At 37.3% G+C, this 20,417-nt stretch overlaps 1 protein-coding gene and 1 pseudogene across 2 annotated transcripts; one reads left to right on the top strand and one right to left on the bottom strand.

The window, feature by feature from the left end:
* The first annotated feature begins 603 nt into the window (after positions 1-603).
* Positions 604-14,237, top strand: LOC143855956 (protein Brevis radix-like 2). The gene is made up of 5 exons (XM_077365999.1): positions 604-705; positions 11,659-11,787; positions 12,513-12,757; positions 13,455-13,584; positions 13,929-14,237. Exons 1-5 carry the CDS (start codon positions 604-606, stop codon positions 14,235-14,237), a joined length of 915 nt encoding a protein of 304 aa, XP_077222114.1.
* Positions 14,238-15,035: 798 nt separating this feature from the next.
* LOC143856241 (3-isopropylmalate dehydratase small subunit 1 pseudogene) lies at positions 15,036-18,529 on the bottom strand (annotated as a pseudogene). Its single transcript, XR_013238137.1, has 2 exons — positions 16,611-18,529; positions 15,036-16,505 (listed from the first exon to the last, which is right to left on the bottom strand). The product of XR_013238137.1 is annotated as a 3-isopropylmalate dehydratase small subunit 1 pseudogene (transcript).
* Between the last annotated feature and the right edge of the window lie 1,888 nt (positions 18,530-20,417).

Here is a 20,417-nt window from a genome sequence, read left to right as displayed (position 1 = left end):
GGCAAACAATTCCACCCTTCCTTTCAGAGTGTGGAGCTCCCTCAACCTGTAAATGCAATAATAAGAAAGATGGTAACAAATTAGACAGTGTACACAGTTAGGGATTAGGTTTATGGAAGTGGGAAACAAACTAGATAAAGAGAATTGCCATGGAAAGAGAAGAGGGAAAATAAAATGTTGTTAGTTGTAGGGGTTTTAAATGTTATGAAAATACCTTTCTTGAAGAGTATTTTCATACATTGGTGCCCTCCATTCAGATCTAAATTCTAAAATGCTCCGTTGGATTTTGTATCTACGTCTGGGTCACAATCCAAAATAATTTCAAAAATTCTGTTACTAACCTTGCAATCTCTGCACGCCTTTTAGCTTCTTCAGCCATCATATTAATGTCTCTGAAAGTGGTCCGATTGGCAAACATCTTTGTCTCTATTGACTTAAGTCCATGCAGTGTACGCCGCTCACGTGCCCATGCCGCCTCTCAAACTTCCCTACCAAAGTCTTTCTAGTTTGTAAATGCCGTCTGCTCAAACATAAGGCCGACCGTAAAGAAATAGAAGAAGAGCCATTAAAAAAATATGGGATAACAGATATAAAAGTATTTGAATGGTAAAATTTGAATTTACTGACCCTCTGATCCAGAACCAGACCCCAGGCTTTTCCACTGAGTGCATATTGAACACAGAATTTGAGAGGATCAAGAAACATGTAAGTTACAATATTAAAGAGCCAAACAACTCCAGTCCAACGCCAACCAATTCTTTTTATTCCAGCAAATTTCCAGTTTGCTTCGGCAGATATGACGGTAGCTACCTGCACAAGAGAGGACATTCCACTGGTTCTAATATTGAATCTTTCAAAACAAAATAATGGAAACAGAATGTGAGAAATGATAAATTGTTTGATTCACAGATTGCGATATAAGAACACGAATAACTAGCACAACAATTCCAGAAGTGAAAAAAAGGGAGTGTAATGTAGGTTTGAAGAAGGAAAAACAGAAATACGAAAACAATAAGCAGCAACAAAATTAGTATAATAATGAAGAACCACCGAAAACAAAAGCAGAAGTTAAGGTTTCGGAATGTGTTTTGGGTGTGATGGAAATAGAAACATATTTGTTTCGGATGAAAATTTCGGTAGATATCCTGTGAATTTATGGAAACATATGCAAATGATGGATATAGATGTGTGTGTGCTGAGTTAATATTCAACACTTACTACGGGCACAACTCTGGTTGAGTTTTTACTACCAAATCGGGCTGAGTTCGGGTTGATTCCAATTCATTTTTTTTTACGATAAATCGATTTCTCCAATTGGTGAGAAAGGGGTGCGGTGGTGGGAGAAGAGGAGAGATTTGAGGGGGCACGAATGAGATAGGGCTGAGAAGTGGCTAAAAATCAAGAAAAACTCATCCAATATTGAGTGGATTTTTTTGTTTCCTGATTTTTAGCTACTTCTCATCGCTTGGAAACTAGTTTCTTGTTTCTTGATTTTTAGGGCCTATTCATTTCAGATTGTAACAACCGATGGTGAGCCCCAAACCTATTATTGGACTCGAAATTACGTTTAAATTTGAGTCTGATAATTGGTTTTGGGCTAACAATCGGTTGTCACTATCTCAGACGAATATGACCTTAGCCACTTCACCCTGGTCTCAACTTGGAGACACTGATTTAACATGAAAAAAGTTTCATTGTGGCCAACCGTGCTCTTAGTGATGATCATATGGGGAATCCTCAACTTCTAACCTTGAAAGTTGGAAGAAAATTAAGATATTAAATAAGATATTTTTTTAATTAATAAGGCATTTGTACTCCCATTTGTTTATTTTTTTCTTTATTTTTTCAAAAAAGGCAAACAAGGAGTGGTGGAAAATTGGGAATGTTGAGAAAGAGACCGGAAATATCATTTCCGTCAAGGATTATAATGTATGAAGTAATTAAGAAGCTAAAATTAACTTGTTTATAGTTTTTGGGGGAATGAAATCTGCAGTCCATGATTGACAGTAGATAGTTTTTTTTTTTTTTTTTAAAGAAAACGAATTATGAAGCTTATAGTGATAGTTTCACTTCAAAATATCTCTTAGATCAAGGTATTCTTCATCAAACCTCATGCATCTCCACACCTCAACAAAATGCACTACAAGAAAAGTGACATTCACCAACGGTCATGACCGTCAGTGAATATACCAATGAACATCGGTGTATCTTATACCGACGCTTTTAGTGATCATTACTGATGCTACCGTGCCTAAAAGTATTTACCGACGTTTCTTGCAAACCGTCAGTGTTTACATTTATATATATTTACCGACGTTGGTGTATATATATTTACCGACGTTCATGACCATCACTAAAATCCACATGGGCCTTTTGGATACGTATATTTACTGACGTTTTGTGACCATCGGTAAATACAGCGACACTAAGGACCATCGGTGAATACCTCATACAACGACATTTTGCGAACGTAGGTGAATACAGTGACGGTTACGGACCATTGATGAATAGCTCATTCAGCAACGTTTTGTGAGCGTCTGTATAAACACCGACGCTCGTAAAACGTCGCTTAAAATGTTTGGGTGTACTTTGATTGTTAGAATCACCGACGGTCAGGACCGTCGGTAAATATAGATATATTTGAAAAAAAAAATCCCTTTATTCTGAATTAGTCCAGCATATGGGGATACAACCTGTAATATGTATATAGGGATCTTATTATACAAACATAAAATACAAATCTTAAAGATACACTCTGCGTTACATGGCATTGATCATCCTTAGAACACACAAGTTTAATGCTTTTATCAGAATCTGATATGGACAATGAAAGCTAGGACAACCATGAAGCAAGTAAAGCAATAAAACCAAATAATGTTGATCAACAGAGGATAAAAGGAATTGCTACTTTTATTCAATCCTTGTTATGTTAACCAACATGGGGAACATTGCATGCCCGTCAAGATCATACTATATGGGTAGTAACAAGACAAAATGAATTAATGTCTTTCGTCAAAACCCAGCAGTATTGCTTGGAATAGAAACCTCATGCACAGACTTTACATACGACACAACATTATGTGATGTGAGTAACAATAGAACCAGCATATATTATACCCTGAGCGATGCCAACCCATCAACAGTTAACCTAGCTACCAGTTTTATATCTTTGCTTTAATTGCATTTGATTAATCAAAACTGATGCACAACATATGAATTTCACGAAACTTTAATCATGGTTATAGTGTAGTGAAACTCAGATACTCCTGCATGCATTTTTTAATCATTTGATGACTTTTACAGAACCTAATCATTCCAAAGAACTATATTACACAATGATTCTAGCAATGATTATTTAAACAAGATATGCCAATGCACCCCCGTAGCTAAAGAACATAGAATCCATTTCATTTGACAATCATCGTGTATTGAACAGATGTCATTTGGGGTGCTACTGGACATTCATGCATCATTTTCTAATTAAAGGATGGAGACAATTGATTAATTCCACAAGAAAACCACCAACAGATATGTAGAAATGCCAAGCTTGTGAAAAAAAACAAAAATCTTGCAAGAAAATCTACTCATCTGCTCCAATTAATTCTACTCATCTGCTCCAATTAAAACAATGTAGCCCATGGTCCAAATCAAAACAAGAAAGATAATTAGGAGTTGGAAACAAAATCATTCAGACCATCACTATGAGAAAAACACCACAAAACTCCAATAGAACAAACCTCCAATGCACTCACAAACCGCTGTTCAAATACAATTTTTTTTTTTTAAAATAACATCCACTGTAATGAGAAATGCTCCAACCCAGCCTTAGTCTCTGTATATTTCTTATTCAATATAAGGACTTTGGATTACAGATCTGGTTCAGTAAGATTTCAAGGTGAAGCCATTCAAGAGCTCTTGAATTCAGTTACCTCGAGGTAACTGAATTCCTTTTAATTTACTTTTGGCCCAACTCAAAGAAAATGAAACCATGAGAAGAAATAATAGAAATAGGATGGTTTCTATGACAAGAGTATGAAAAACAAAGTATGGCCACTATTCTATTTTACTAATGACAGCTTCATTTTGACTCTTGAGATCAAATGAAAAGAAGCTCAACAACTGACCCAAAGAAAAAGAAAAAACAATATAACCCGAACACATTTGCAACACAACAACCTTAATGACAATATTGGCAATCATCTAAAAGCTCATTAGTCAGCTTCTAAGGGACACGAATCTTACAACCACTAAATCAGGGACATTTCCGAAACTTTAAAATCTGCAATCCTGGTAAAGCATTACAATCGAACATGAAATACATAACTTCTCAGGGATACCAGATTGCAAAGCAATCCATATTCATTATCTTTTGGACTTACACCTTGAGAATCAACAAGAGATTATGGGGGGTTATACTGAAACAATTGGGTTCAATTTTACAACACCTATGACTCCAACTAGATACAATGTGAATAACAGATTGACAGAGTGAACTGTGAATAACAGATTGACAGAGTGAACTGTTTCATTGTACAACCCAATTGCACACTTCAAAGATCCACAGTTAAAGGGAACTAAAAAAAAAGCAGAACATGAGCTATATTAGAACAGCTCCCCACAACCCCTGTACATATTCTAATTTACAAAATAACCAATAAACACAAACAGAGGGATAGAGCTGAATTTAAAAAAAAAAAACTAAACTTTTATGCCAAAAGCAACACCAAAAGAGTATAATTCAAACAGCTATGATTTGTGGACACGGACACGAGTGTCGCGTGTTGACACGGACACGGAGTGTCGGACAAGGCAAACTTCCAAAATTTAGAAACGGGGACATGACTAAAACAGAAAGTACATAGAATCATGATTTGTGGATACGGATTTGTATGCCGAGTTTTGGCACGGATATGAGGTATCTAACATGGAAACCCTAAAAATCTAGAAATAGTGGCATACTCATACACGTGCATACATATAAAGTTACTAAAACCTAAGCAGTACATTTAAAAGTGTCTAAAGGAGTGTCGACACGTGTGGACACAGGTGTCGTGTCGGATACGACACGACACGTGTGTCAACAAGAAATTCAAAGTGTCGGCCAAATCATAGTCAAACAGATAAACGTACTTGCTCATAGTCTAATCCCATTTGAAAGAATGACCTTGTTTGTGAAACTAACCAAAGCTGAATAAGTGTATTTTCAAAAATCTGAAAACTCTAGAATACCACAAAGAAATATGTGAGTGTACACTATACAAATGCCACAATATCAATCATAGAATCTTAATGGAAGTATGAAAGAGATTTAGAAGATCCTAGTTAATAAAATCACATGATGCAAAAATAATCCAACTATAGGTACTGTTGCACAAAATAAAAATGCTAGATTCATATAATCATTGTATTATTTCCCAAACAATGTAAAATAAAAACACCTAAACTCCTTTGCTTCTACATGACATATCAGGTTTCATCGCAAACAGAATTATGCTAAAAAGAACATTTGGTCATCAAAGCATATCGTACAACCCAAACACTACCAACAAAGTAGGCTTTTCATCATAACTATGATGTCTTTCAGATTGACAAAATAAAGTGCAAAACCTTTTAATCAACATAAGGATAACGAACTACAAGATCTTTCAATTCTGCTCAATATGGATAAGCTAAATGAGCTCTAAGTTTAACACCATGGGAATGAACTACTCTAGCTTTAAATTCAGCAAAATAGAAACAATCTACACTAGTTTTCAGTTCAACACATTGGAAATGAACTACATGTAGTATAAGATACTAGTGTAACACCACATTCTATCTTGTCCATAAGATATAGACATGACTAGCCTAGAAGAAGAAAAACCACCACACAAGAATAAGAACAACAACTATTTCAAAAAAAGAAAAAGAACAACAAGAGCTGAATTACGTTATAACAACACCTCAGTTATGGTTGAAGATAATTTAAATGATTGCTCAACTAAAAAATTTTCCTTTACAAAACAAAAATGTCCAGATCCTCTCTTCATAAATCAACTACATTTTTATCCAAATTTTTTTATATTTTGAGTAACCTATTGTACACAGATAACCACTTCTATAATCTATTTCTGTTACATCCAAGGTGACATGAAGCAATAGGGGTTAATATTGGTACAGGAATATAACAACACCAATGTCCCAAAACATCTGATTAAATAAAAATTGTGTTCACTGCATAACTATCGAAACTAGCTAAACATCCATGAAGTTTTACAAAAAAAAAAAAAACAATCTGGAAAGCAGTTAATCTAATATGTATTGACATGAACTATATATAATATAAAATACTAATATAAGCACGACTTTAGTAAAAACACCAAATGAATGAATATAATCATTATACCTAAACAAGAATATTTTTTTGTCAATCATATGCCCCAAAAAGGATAAACAGAACACAAATCAACACATTTTTTGGTTAAAAAAATAAGCATTTTTTACTCTTATCAAAACTTATCATCCAGTCTCATATGCACATGTATTATTATATTTTTTTAGGGAATCAACCTTAACTCCAAGAGAGAAAATCATGGAGTAACTTTTAACGAGAAAAGCCTTCTAAATAACCATGCCCTACTAATTTTATTCTTTTTGCTGGAATAATTTCCTAATACTTCACAAAGCAATCACATTCTTCATTGTGACTTCATTCCCAAAACATCAACTGTGAAGACTACTACCCTGGGCATTATTTCTCTGTCTTTGCTCTGAATTCATTTATCTTTTCCTAAATAAATAACTATTTAAGTCATTAGAACTCCAAAACCTGGCTGAGATTAGAGGAATGTTTTCTTGTCTCTCTCAGTGCCAATTGGAGTAAGAGTTTTTTTCTATTTCAAGTACATAAAAAAACACTGTTTAATAACGCCTATAAGAATTTACTAGAAGAAAAAAAACTCAAAGATCTTTGCAGATAAGTTCAAAATACATACAGTTGATGCATTCCAAATGAACTACCCACCCTAAAAAGGATCTTTAAAAAATGGGTTCATAGGCATCATAGTCACATCCAACACTTAAATGGTAATCAACACAGTGTGTTGTCACTGCCAAGTGAATTGAAAAGATGGGAAAAGGCCCATTCATTTTCAGTTTACCAATATTACAAGTTTTATAATTATTCAAGACTATTAGGGGTGATCACAATTCCTAATTTTCCAACAAAATATTTAAATAGGCTACTTATATTGGCACTACTATGTTTTGATAATTGCAGTAACTCACCTTTGACTTTTCTAAATTGACTTCTGTGTTCTTTTTGGGAGTTGTAATAACCTTTCACAACTGTTTAAGTAATAAAAGACAAGGTGAGTCAGTGCATGTAGCAAAACATGGTAGTGCGAATATCAATAGCCTTTAAATATCGTGTAGAATAGGGCATAATTAAAAAATTTATAGTACGTAAACATTTGATTCCCGTAAACGAAGGAAATGGAAAATGAAAAAAAGACCCATATCACTTTCCCTCCTCCAATAACAGGTCCACTCTCTGACTCAAATATTTTTTAAAAGTGGGGGCCCCAAGGAATCATTGTCTCATTTAACCTCTTATATGGTAAACAAACCTTTCACCGTCATGGAAACTGATGAAATGGAGAAACCCAAGTTCTAATTTTCATCAATATAGCCGAAAGATTCCGAAAACAAACCAAAGAGATCTGAATAAAGTGAATGTAATCCCATATAGAGGATGGTGGTGATTTTATTTTTGCCTCCCAACTAACATTATTAAGTAGAGTTCAAAAGTCTCTTAGTACATAGCCCAAACAGAAAATTATTTGATGAAGACATTGTGCTGTCTACCATAAAAGATGAAACAAAACAGAGACAGAAAATGAAGTACATAAGTCTTAAACAGACTGATTTATAAGAAGCATGTGTGTGTGTGTGTGTATATCTGTCGGCAATTCTAATGCGATGGAGCTATAAAATGATGAATTGACTCAAATTTAAAAGAAACTATTGACCTTGTTAACTCCAAATTGATATTGGCAACCACATGGTTGCTGTTTCTAACAGTGCAATACCCATAAATCATTCTAAGAACCCAAAAGAAATTACCATTAACCATGGCACAATCAGATCCAAAGCCAATTAAAGAACTACAAGCATCCATCCAATTGTGTGCACTCCCAAGCAGAACAACAAGAAAGCATACTAAACGCGTTTACATCATAATCATAAAATCCAATTTCAATGTAGAAGGTGGAATTGGAACAGTGCTTTTTTTAATAAATTACCATGAGAGGGGAAAAGAGATTGCTCACAGTAGAAAACCAGTGTAAATGTCAACATTTCAAATACTAACAGTTTAAAGAGACATAAAAACGAATGGTAGGGCTTCCTAAAGCCTACAAGAACACGAATAAGCAGGAAAAAAACAGAGATCTGAGTAACAGTCCTAAAAATGAACGGAAGTGGGAAAAAATCCTAAATTTGAAACCCTAATCGATATCGCATTTGAGAAGAAAAATTAAAGAAAGAATAACTGGAAAAGAAAAATACCTTAATCGAATCCTTCAAATGGTTAGGGTTTGGGCGAAAAAATTACAGAAATCAGATTTTCCCAACCCTAATAGAGGAATCTCTTCTAATCTGGGATGGATGGGGCTGGGGAAAAAAACTATGGGAAACCTTCGAGTCAGAGAACCCCCTTCGAATGATTGATTTCTAAAAAAACTTTGAATCAAAGAACCCCTTCAATTCGGCTATGGAACCCCCTTCGAATCTGAGAACCCCTTAAAAAACCTTTCTTTCTTTCCTCCTTCAAACCCTAGTTTGAAAACACTCCTTCTCCGGCCAGAAATAAGAGGGGAAGATGTGTTGCAGAGGAGAGATGTCCGGCGGAACCTCATGCGGGCGAGATTACCAGAAAGTGAGAGGGGAAACCAGAGGCGAGAAGGAGAGAAATGAGAGGCGCGAGTGGGAAGGAGAAAAATCAGGGTTTGGCATGGAGGGTTTTCTCTATTTTTGACGTATAACTCAACAAGTATACAACGTCGTACGTATTATAAATGTCGCTTCTATTAATATTAGCGACATTTATATGACGTTTTAAATAATAAACGTCGGTAAATAGATATTTTAGTGACGTTCACAAAACGTAGGTACATAACTACGGATTTTTTCCACGGCGGGAGAAGTTAGTGGCCCTTCACCGTCGTTTAATTTATCAATGTCGGTGCATATAGACTATTAGGGACGTTTTTGGGAAATGTTGGTAAAGGAACGCCGGTAATAACCCATTTTCTTGTAGTGATGGTGTGTCTGAAAAGAAAAACAGACACCTGTTAGAGGTTGCTAGATCAATTATGTTTGAGAAGAATGTTCCCAAAAGTTTTTGGTCCGAAGCCATTCTCACTTTATGTTATTTGATTAATAGGCTCCCAAGCAAGATTCTTGGAAAGGGACACCAATGCAGAGCATCCCCTTAGCAAGCACATTTACAGTACCAATACCCTGCATTAGTCACCTAGAAAACATCCTTTCACATTTTGTAAGGGGCTGAGTTTTTTTTTTTTTTTTAGAAAATGTAAAGGGCTGAGATTAAAAGCATGGTGTTCGAGTGAGCTTGTATCTCAGCCCTTCACAAAAATGTGAAAGGCTGATTTCTAGGTAACACGCCTGAGTCACGACGATGATGAAACAACAGCAACCTTCTATAGATGAGAGTTGGGGAAATGATATATTCGCCCCTTCTATTGCTTGGGACAGCCACCTCTAGTGTAAAAGAGTAGTCCCAGGTACGAAAAGGAAAAGGGGGTGAATATATCACTTCTCTGAAGTCCATTGAGTGCGCATGGAGTCCAATATTTTCCAAAAAGTACAGTGGTCCCACTCCATATGATGATCCAAACTCCGCATTTGTTGGGCCACAACGTAAATAGGTTGTGCCTCATAAATCATCTCAATATACAGGATAATCCTAAGCCTAATATGTATTCTATAATGTTGTGGGCCCCTTCGTTTTGCACCTGTTTTTTAAAAGGGAAATGATTTCTGCGCTCCAATGTTTTGATAAACATGCGCTCCAATTTTTGTCGTGTAGTATTTAAAGGGCAGTCAGTGGTTGCCAAAAAGCTCTTAAAGCCTTTAAATGCTACACGACAAACATGTGGAGCGCATGTTTATCAAAACATTGGAGCGATGAAATCATTTTCCTTTTCAAAATTCAAAGTAGAAGTTACTGATGCAAATAATGAGATTTTATACTAAGATCGGAGGACTTAACGCCCACAGCGCGCATATAAAAATCTCCTAATAGTGATTGGACATCTAACTCAATGGTCAAGGCTATGTTCTACAACCTGGAAGTTAGAGGTTAAATCCTAGCTTACCTATGCTTGAAAAAAAAATCCTAATAGATAATTAGATAAGTGTTAGTAAAGAGAGGAGTGGCACTACAGCGTTCCTCTTTTTTGTGCTACAAATATTGCAAATTTGCATGCCGTAGTACACCTTTTTTCCCAAAAATATCCTTACCTGCAGCCCTTTCCATGCATCGAACTTGCCTTTCTGATGCAGGTGCATTATCAGATCATTGAGATCAACGGTTCACGTTGATCCGTGGAATAGAAAGAGTTTTAGTTTGATTAGAATTATATTGTTAGTAGAATATTTTTGGAATGATTTGTGGTGATTTGGATGTCCAAGTAGAGGTAATTTAGGAGTTGTAGAAATTTGAGGAAAGGTAGAGAGAGTTTAGGAATTTGAGAAAATTTAGGATCTTTTAGTTTATCTTTCCTAGTTTCTGTAGAGGTAGGAAACGTTTTCTTTTAGGTGGAGAAAGTTTACTCTTTTATCTCTTTTGTTCGGAAGAGAAGTTGTAAGTTTTCTTCACAAAAACTTCAATTTGTCTTTTATCTATCTAATCTGTTTTATGCAGGTTTTAAACTTGTTTTTATGCAAGTTTCCATCCCCATTGATGCAGCCGTTCCTGCTTCAAATTGCACCCATCGATCCACTATCCCTACGCTTAATTATCTCAGCCTATAGCCACCATCTTGCTGTTATCTTATTAACCCATTTGTTTTAAGTAAAACCCACACCCCTTTTTTGTCTCTTCTAACCATATATTCAACACCCTCATATCAAATCAGCCGAGAACATTTTTTTTTTCCATACTTCCGTTTCTTGTTTCTTTCCCAAAATCAATTTCTTCTTTGAACTCCTACAGCCTAAGAACCATTATACCCTTAGACTTTAAAGAATTTCCAAGAGGGATTTCTATTAGTTTACGTGCCTTTCCACTATCCAACCAACGTAATTAACGCAAAACTGATAAGAAGTTTAGAAAGAAGCTAATATTATCTCCATTTTAACGTTAAAAAAGTAAAACGAACGAAAGACACGTTTGCAAAATGTTTTTGTCCAATTTGATGGGTTTGAAATTCAAAAGCCATTAGCAAGACATGTTTCAATCCTTCCTCTCTTAGCTCTGTGTTTGGTAGTTTCGTAACCGTTTCGTAATTCAAGGCTAAATGTCTCAAATCAACTTTAAAAAAAAAAAAAAAAAAAAAACCCATTTTAAGAAACTCATTGAATTTCCTTCAATTTTCACTTTTACTACGCCCTCCTTGCAATATAAATAATTTCCTTTTTTGTGTGTGTATGAAGCTTGAAGAGGGTGATAGAGTGAAACAAAGAGGAGATAAGATGTTTACATGCATATATTGTCCTAGCACTGGCACTAGAGAAGCCATCAACAACAAAACCAGTAGAAGAGCCAAAGGACTTCTCACTCAGGTATGATCACATTTTTCTCATTATTATTATTATTATTATTATTAAAAGGCGGCGGATGTTAGTCATTTAAAGGCGGCGGATGTTTATCGTTTTCTTCCCTCTCTTTTTTTCTATCTTTTTTGGGTGGGTGGGGATTTTCCCCTACAATTTCCTACTTTGCAAAGAATTTTTCGATATTAGTCATTAAAAGTTATGAAATGGCTAACTTTTTAAAATATTTTCAAAAGGTCTATACTAAAGTTTTGATGTCCAACATGCATTCAATCAACTCTAAAATCATTTTTCCCTAAGATATTTATTCTTGATGTTTTTCATATTAGAAAATTAAGTTGTTTCTTAAAAACAAGAATTTTTTGGGAAAATATCATATCTTAAGGCTGTGTTTGACATCCATGAAATTTTTTCTTCGTATATTAGTTTAATCAAGTTGTGAGAGAAAAATGAGGAGGAGAGACTTGAGAGAGCATGAGTGGGAAGGGTGAGAAGTGGCTAGACAACGAAAAAAAAAATCGTATTTTGAGTGGAGTTTTCTTTTTCCTTTCTTCATCCTTTTCTTGCCCTCTCCTCACTCATTCACTCAGATCTCTCCCTCTACCACCCTTCCTTACCACTGTGTAAGCTAATATTCCATGGAAAAACTAAGTATTTATTGGCAAAAATCCATTTTTTATATTTTTTTTGGTTCTTTTTCCATTATTACAAAACATGGGATTCATTTAGCACAGATCAAAGACAAGGTGGTCAAAGTTTTCCGAACTTATCGTCACATGAAGCCGCGTTCCATCCCAAATGTACAAATGGAGATGGTCACAACAACTACAACGACAACAAGCAGTGCAAGTGATGGAGATGTTGTGGGGCATGAAGAAGAGCCAGTAGAATGGACGGCCGAGGTTGAGACTGGAGTACATATAGTTTTCATTTCTGAGCCCAACTTTATAGGCAACTCTATAAAGAAAGTATACTTCAGGTATGTTCCGCTTCAACCTGTAGAGATAAAACCTTGAATCCGAAAGGAAGATAAAGGAAAAAAACTGAAACTGTTTTGTTATTCAATGAAAGATCTCTACATACACAGATGTCTCATATTTATAGACTTTCAAACCTTATTCTCCCTATTCTACAAAAATCATCTTATAATATTCAAACTCGACTATGACCCTTAACTATAATTCTGACTTCTAATTAGAGTAGGACTAAGAAACCAAAAAGAAAAAGGAAAAAAATCAAAAGGAAAACAAGAAAACCTGTCCTACATGAATTGTCCTACATGAAGGCCCAAAATTGAAGGCTAGGATTGTTTATTCAAAACAGCTTTGTAAACGGTAGTTTTTGCATTTTTACTGGAAAGATGATCCATGGAGGATGCTATGGGTTCACCTGTTCCTTTCTCTATTAATATAATTCTTTGCCATTAGAAAAATGGTGTGAATGATGTGCACAATACAAGTGGATTATGAGACCCTTAATTTAGACAATCCATCAAGTAAAAGTGGAACTTTTGGTAGTAGACCTTTCAAATGAAGAATTTTTTTTCTTCTTTTTTTGGTTTAACACTGTGCGACCAATCGAATATTTAATTACACTGTTTTTGTTTCAGTACTTATTTGTTGTTGAGATTGTTGAGCTTTTTAAAATATTGGATCTTAATTGTCTGGATTCTGGAGAGACAACTATGAGAAAGTCAAGGAGCTCTACAGTGTCCAAACATGCACTCCACCACAAGAACTACAGAGCTCTGATGGATTGCATATTTGGACACTACAGAGTGTCCCAGTATCCAATCCACCAGAAGAGGTTAGTCCTACTTTTTTCTTAAATGTTTAATCTTGGTATTTCAGCAAACTGCAATTAATACTGTAATTCCTACTTCTCCATCTTAGATGTTTTCATCTATTCAAATGCTTTTCATTTATTTAATGGTAATTTTATTTCTCTTCTTTTACCAGTAATGTCATACTAGATTTTCTTTTTATTGAATAATTAGAGTGCCTATGAACTCTGAACTTCATACCTCCATTTCTTTATAGAAATGACGTTTCCACTTCTGGCTTTCCTAGTTTTAACAGATTAACACATCTAACTTTACTAGTTACTTTGAAGCATAAGAAAAATATTCACTATTTTTTTTCCTTTCCTAGAGCCCATATAATACTGCTGAGGAGAGCACTGCTGAGGAGAGCACTGTGGTATCCTCAGGCTCATCTGTACAGAACCCGGATTCGAGCGATCACTGCTCCTCGGACGACATTCAACAGTCTTTGAGTCATAACCATTTGAGCATGATAAAAAATGCATCATCCTCGGACGGAGCTTCCACATCGAGCCCCAAGAGATACTTTTATGATCAAGAGATTGAATGGGTGGAAGAAGATCAACCGGGCGTCTCATTAACGATCAGGTCCTTCCCTGACGGGACTAGGAAAATCAGACGTATCAGATTTTGGTGAGCCCAATTACGCTAGTTTGATGCTATATTTCAAAATTTTATCTTGGGTTTCATTAGAATTTCCATTCAAATTTTAAGAAAGAATGTGCCAAAAATAAGTAGAGATAGTAATGAACAAAAAGATAAATATGATAAAGATAGTGGCATGATTTTACTTACTGCAATGAGAAAAAAAGCGATCATGATAATTAAGTAAATTGAATAGAAAAATTATCTAAGCATTTGTTTTGACAATCTTGTAGCCGAGAAAGGTTTGACGTGGTGAAGGCAAGGGAATGGTTGAAAAAACACAAAGCCAGATTACATGTTTTTTGGATATTCTAATCTCTCTCTCAGATGTACCACTAGGGTTTAGTCACTCCATCTGGATACACTCCATATATGAACCTTTTTCTTTGTTTCCTTTCTCTCAGTAACTGTAAGTTCATCGCCCCTTGCGGTACTGATCTTAAAAAGCATTGTGCACTATGAGTTTAACAAAAGTATAATCAGGGATGCATCTGATCTTTTTTATCATGTCCTCTTTTAATACTTTTTTTAACAAAAGTATAATCAGGGATGTATATGACCTTTTTGATCTGTCCTCTTTAAATACTTTTGGAACAACCCCATCTTCCTTTTTTTTTGAAATGGCAATAATTATATATAGCAAAATTAGGAGGCCGAGATGGACTACTTTCAACTAATCATGAATGAAAAAACTCTGCAATTTTTCATTGTAAAACTACTTTAAAGTTGCATAATAAAAGAAAACTAGTCTTTTACATAGAGTGTAATGTTCAAAACTACGCATGTTGTATCAAGATCCATTGTTTTTCACGGAGCTCAAGCCTGAATATGAAGACCCCTTTTGTTTTTCAAGTTCATTAAAATGCTATAAATGCTAGTTTCTTTTATCATTTCATAGCTAGTCATTTTTTCATTTGTCCATGCAAAACTAGGATTGGCTAGAAGTGGCATGTGACCGCAAGTCCTTGATGCCTTTCAATCGCACACGACATTGCAATGATGAAACTCCCAAGGATTTGCAATCGCATCGGATCTGCAGTCACTAAGGCCTTGCTCAGTTACGAGACTTGCCGCAGAAAATGTTGGAAAAATGGGTTAAAAACCTTCAACACTTCGTTGACATCGTGTTTGGTTGCCGTCCCAGCACCAGTGTCTCCTCCCCAGCTTTTCTTTCATGTTTCTAAAAAACCCAACACAGATTCCAGCCCTTTTCCGTCTTCCAATAGTGGAAAATGAGTGGAATCATTCTCTCTCTCAATTTTCTATTTCCTTTTCTTTTCTTCTCTCCACATCATTTCCTTGGGTTTTCCGAACCGAGCAACACAACTGATTTTAGCCTATAGTGTACAATCCAAATCTATCATCTTGACTAAATAATCAATGACTTAAACCAATATGGTGACCCCACGTATTCTAATAGAGACCCTCTTGTTGGAATCAGCCAGAATTGGTGCCTAACACCTTATGGTTCCGTAACCTGGTTACAAACCCACTTAAGCACGGTTCGTTTGAGATTGTGGCATTCGATTGTGGTGGCCAATTGTGATTATTAATTTTGAGTCCAATAATCACAATTGGCTGCCCCAATCCCAAACGAACATGGCCTTAGAAATGCGGACGAGTGATTGTAGAGTGAACTACAGGTCATAGGCCCTTCCTAGGTTACAAATCTAGTTAAATTCTGAGAGGTTCGAGTGTTTTCGCTCGAACTTCAACAAATACAGACCGAAAAGGAAACACAAGCCCACAAAAATTAGTATGTGGGGCGAGCGTTGGAGCCGCATCTTACGACGACCACATTGCAGTCTAGGATGAACAAGCCCACAACTTAGATGGTTTTTTGCTTAGACGACTCAATTACTCTACATTTTGTGATCCTTCACATTCCACATATACCCCATTGACATGAGAAAAGAAATTGATAAAACTCAAAGTTAAAATTTGATATTTCAAGACTATGATGCAGTAGCATCACTACTCGTCTACTCCTAAAACGAATATAAATGATACCCCAAAAGGCAAATCAATCAGAAAACAACAATTCAGATCTGGTCACACAACACAATAGATTTCCACTAAACAAAAAACTACTACATTCTAAAGTTTACAAAAATAACCAAAACCAAAACACCTTAATTTATACCCATCCAAAGCCCATAAAAGCTATAGAAAAACAACAAACTCCACATGCCTATCAATCAAAACAGGAAAACAACAACAGTCTAATACTATGTAAAAACAACCCAATGAAGAAGAAGACCCAATTCTAAATTAGAACAACAACCCACAAAAACTAACAATCTAATACAAACTAAAACCAACCCAATGAAGTAGAAGAAGACCCAATTCTAAATTAAAACAAAACACAAAAAACTAAGATTCAATCTCCCTTACCAGGCCCATATCCTACTAATCCGAACCCGACTGAGTCGTGACATTGCCGGCTTCTAATCCGAACCCGAGTGAGTCGCGATCATGCCGGTCTTCCTCGCATCAGCGAAAATCCCACCCGCTTCAATAATAGGCCCATCATCCCCAATTGGCGTCCACCCATACTCCTTCCCAGTAGTATGATTAATCAACCTACACTCTGCAAGCTCAATAGTCACAAAATCCCCAGTAGAACACTCCTCACATAACTTTCCCTCGGATTCCAACGGGTAGATTTCCCAGGTGGAGACGGAATTCCTGAAGAAAATCAGAGCATAAGACTCGGCAAGGACCGCCCTAACTCCGGCGGTGCCGAGGGCCACTGGAACGTGCTCACGGGAGGACCCACATCCGAAATTTGCGCCGGCGATTATGATTGAGAATTGGGTTTGGGTTTGGGTTTGGCCTGGTTCTATGAATCGGATTGGGTAAGAGGAAGGGAGGCCGATTAGGGCTAGGGCTCCGAGTTTTTGGCATTCGTTAGGGTTTGAAGGGACTAGGGTTAGGTGTTCGGCTAGGATTTTTTTGATCTGTGTCTATGTTGTCTGGGAGAACGAAGCATTGGCCATGAAATGTGGGGGAAGGGGGAGGAGAGGTGGGGGCGGCTAGGGGGATTAGAGGGGGGATGGAGAGTGTTTGAGGGGGGTTTGGAGGGGAGATGGCGTGGGGTGTTTTTTTAGAAGAGAGGAAGGTTGGTTTTGAAGAAGAAGCTGATGCTGATGCTGCTACTGTTGTTGCTGCCACCTTTGCCATTGCCATGGACAGCTCTCTCTCTCTCTCTCTCTCTCTCTCTCTCTACGCTTTTTGTTGCGTGTAAGTCCACAGCCCTACTATTTGGGGTGCAACTTGGTTCGGACTCAACCCAAACTCAACAGATTCAACCTGATTTTGGCTCGAGTTGGGTTGGCATTTCCTCGGATTGGGTTGGAGTTTACGGGTTGGCAACCCGACCTGACCTCCGTCCTCTAATTTTATCATGATTTTATTGGGGTTATGTTTTTTTCTTGTATTTTTCTGACCGACCCGATTCAATCCGATCCGATTTCAGGTTAGATGGATTAGGTTAAGGTTGAGAGATTTAGAGGCAGGTTGGGTTAGAGTTGACCATCCTCAACCAACCAGAGGCTCGGGTTAGGGTTGAGGGAATGCTATCTCTGATTGGGCTAGGGCTGGCATCAACCCAATCCAACCAACAAAGTTGCACCCCTACTGGAGTCAGTGTGGAATCCACTTAAGGTCCGATCCACAAATTGGAGGACTTGGATCATCACGTATTAGGGCAAAACATAGGGAAGTGATAAATCCGCCCCTTTTGATTACTTGGGACACCCAGCAACTGACTGCAGAGGGGTTGATGTACTTCACATCAGAAGCATTCAATGGGCCTGATTGCCATGTTGTGGACCCCGATCCCGAGGACGGTTTGCGAGGGACACGAGATCCCGCGCCGATCCTCCAAGATCTCCACAATGTGAAGGAGAGCTCTACCAAGGAACTCTCGAAATGATGCCACTCACAGCATGGGTGGCGATACAAATGAGATACCTCTCGATTCAAGGACTGGCCCGGAACCAAGATGTACCTATAACAAAGAAGAGTCGCCATCCAGGGAAGTAGGCCCTGGATCCCATGAAATACTCTGTTGCAACGGATAACCAGAGATACAAAAGTCCGTGCCTGATGACGAATGGGGAAGGTGTTAAGCGCCCCCAATTCGCCCAAGTGCAAGCACATGGTCTCTTATGCTATTTTAAAATAATTTTGAAGAGTTTTGGGCTAAAATCATGTGAAATGGGAATGAGTATCCCCGAGGAAACGTCTATCTAAGCATGCATGACCCGGGGATGGGCAAAAGAAAATAACATCCAAATCCTAACTCGCCGCATCTACTCCTAACCCATCACATCTAGGAAAGCAATAACATCCGCATGCACAGCTACATCTAAGCAAGTAATAGGAGATAAGATGAATAAATGCTACAACTAAGCAGGTGAGAGGACAGATAAGCACAGTAATAAACTACCAAAGCAATAGAATAAACACACTAGCATGCGAACCTATGTAAGAGATAATGCTAAGAAAATAATAATCAATCTCATGCTAGGAAAGTAAGCAAGCTAACAGTAGCACATAAGAAGTCAAAGATAAACACACAATGAGCTAAAAGATACAGGGAAAGAAATGAATCAGAAAATCAACGGTACATGAGGACCAAGAATACCAGGGAAAAGAAAAGGGAACATATGATAGGCTCAGGGAGCGATTCTAATGAATCAAGCTCAGCGATCCTGATCCGCTGAAGATCGGATAAGTCTCACGATCGTCATAGCCTATCGTTGGGCTCAGCGAGGACAATCCCTGTGAAGGGGCCACGCTACGTTGTCGCCCGTCCCAAAACCCGATAAAACGTCGAAAAACCGATAAAACCGGCAAACCATGATCAAAATCGGAAATGAAATGAAAAGAAGGCTCCGAGTGACCTGGCAATCACCATCCTTGCCCATTTTGATTTTTGCATTTTTGAGAAAAGCTTGAAAGACATTTTTGGATGCTGAAATGATTTTTGTTTTTGAAGGGTTTAAATGATTTTATTGAAAAGTTTGACTGAACTTGGGACGAAAATCCCAAGCTGCCTACGTACCCTGTGAAAAGGGATCAAGCCAACGTAGTTCGAATTGCTTTTCGAAATACGCCTTTGAGTGTTTTTGATGTTTTTTTTGGATTTTTGTTATTTGATTTTTATGTATTTTTATCCCTTTTGATCGAAAGGGGGTTTTGAGGGAGGCCGGTGGTGGTGGTGGCAAGATGGAGATGGGTTTTGGGTTTCGGGTTCGAGGCCGGATTCCGGCAAGCTTGCCGGAATCAATGGAGATGGCGGTCTCTCCCTTGGTGGCTGCTGTTGGTGGAGGTGAAGAGAGGGGGTAGATGGTGGTGAAGGGTGGTGGTGCCTCGACTCCTTCTCTCTGGATCTTTTCTTTTTGCTGCCCTTCCCCTTTTTCCCAAAAAAATCACCCTCCCTGTATCCACGAGATTTTTTTTTAATTTTATAGCCAGGGTTAAAACCCTCCTCCTAATCTCAGCCATCCATTCTCCTTTTGATCCTATGGCCTATGCCCATTGCTCGTCCAATTCTTCTGAAATTTGTAGGGACGCTCTCGGAGAGGTTGACCATCCTGGGAAAATTTGCATCAATTAGTGAACACCGTGGGTCAATAAAATTTTGGGGTTTCTTCGCATTCAGGGCTCGATTCTTCAAAAAATTTATGTACTCAGCTTTCGGGAATTTATTCGATTTCGAAAATTGGGTCAGGTCAAAATGGGGTGTCTACACTTGTACACTGCTGCTGGGTGTCCCAAGTAATCAAAAGGGGCGGATATATCACTTCCCAGAACATATACAAGGAAAGGCCCAATAAATGAACGCTTTAGATCATCTAAACATGTGGAGCCCACAGGCCTTTGGATACTGACATTGAGAGACGCTTAGGATCTTATTAGAGATCTTTCCCCTCTTTTTATCTCTCAAATGACCAGCCTCCAATTAAGCATCACAGACTGTTGATGGTGATGGTGATGATGCTTGCCAGCTCAAAATGAACTCCATAATTGCTTCGAAATTTACAAATCCTTCTCTTACATATTGGCCATGAAACTTGCAAATAAATAATAGATTTTATTCATTTATAATGATAAATAAAGATCCAGGAATAGCAGTACCAGAAAATGGGTAATATGATTATGA

This window comes from Tasmannia lanceolata, unplaced genomic scaffold (genome assembly GCF_043159265.1).
Source record: "Tasmannia lanceolata isolate RefF3 unplaced genomic scaffold, GAP_Taslan_0.1 ptg000023l, whole genome shotgun sequence".
Classification (NCBI taxonomy): Eukaryota; Viridiplantae; Streptophyta; class Magnoliopsida; order Canellales; family Winteraceae; genus Tasmannia; species Tasmannia lanceolata.
Note: the sequence above shows the minus strand (reverse complement) of the source record. Positions and strands in the feature narration are given on the sequence as shown.

Excerpts from the sequence above, each read along its gene's own strand:
- LOC143855956 (XM_077365999.1), top strand. The coding sequence starts at position 604 with ATGGTAAAATTTGAATTTACTGACCCTCTGATCCAGAACCAGACCCCA. Across the intron at positions 706-11,658 it reads TTGAGAGGATCAAGAAACAT|CTTGAAGAGGGTGATAGAGT; the intron begins GTAAGTTACAAT and ends GTGTGTATGAAG. Across the intron at positions 11,788-12,512 it reads CCAAAGGACTTCTCACTCAG|ATCAAAGACAAGGTGGTCAA; the intron begins GTATGATCACAT and ends CATTTAGCACAG.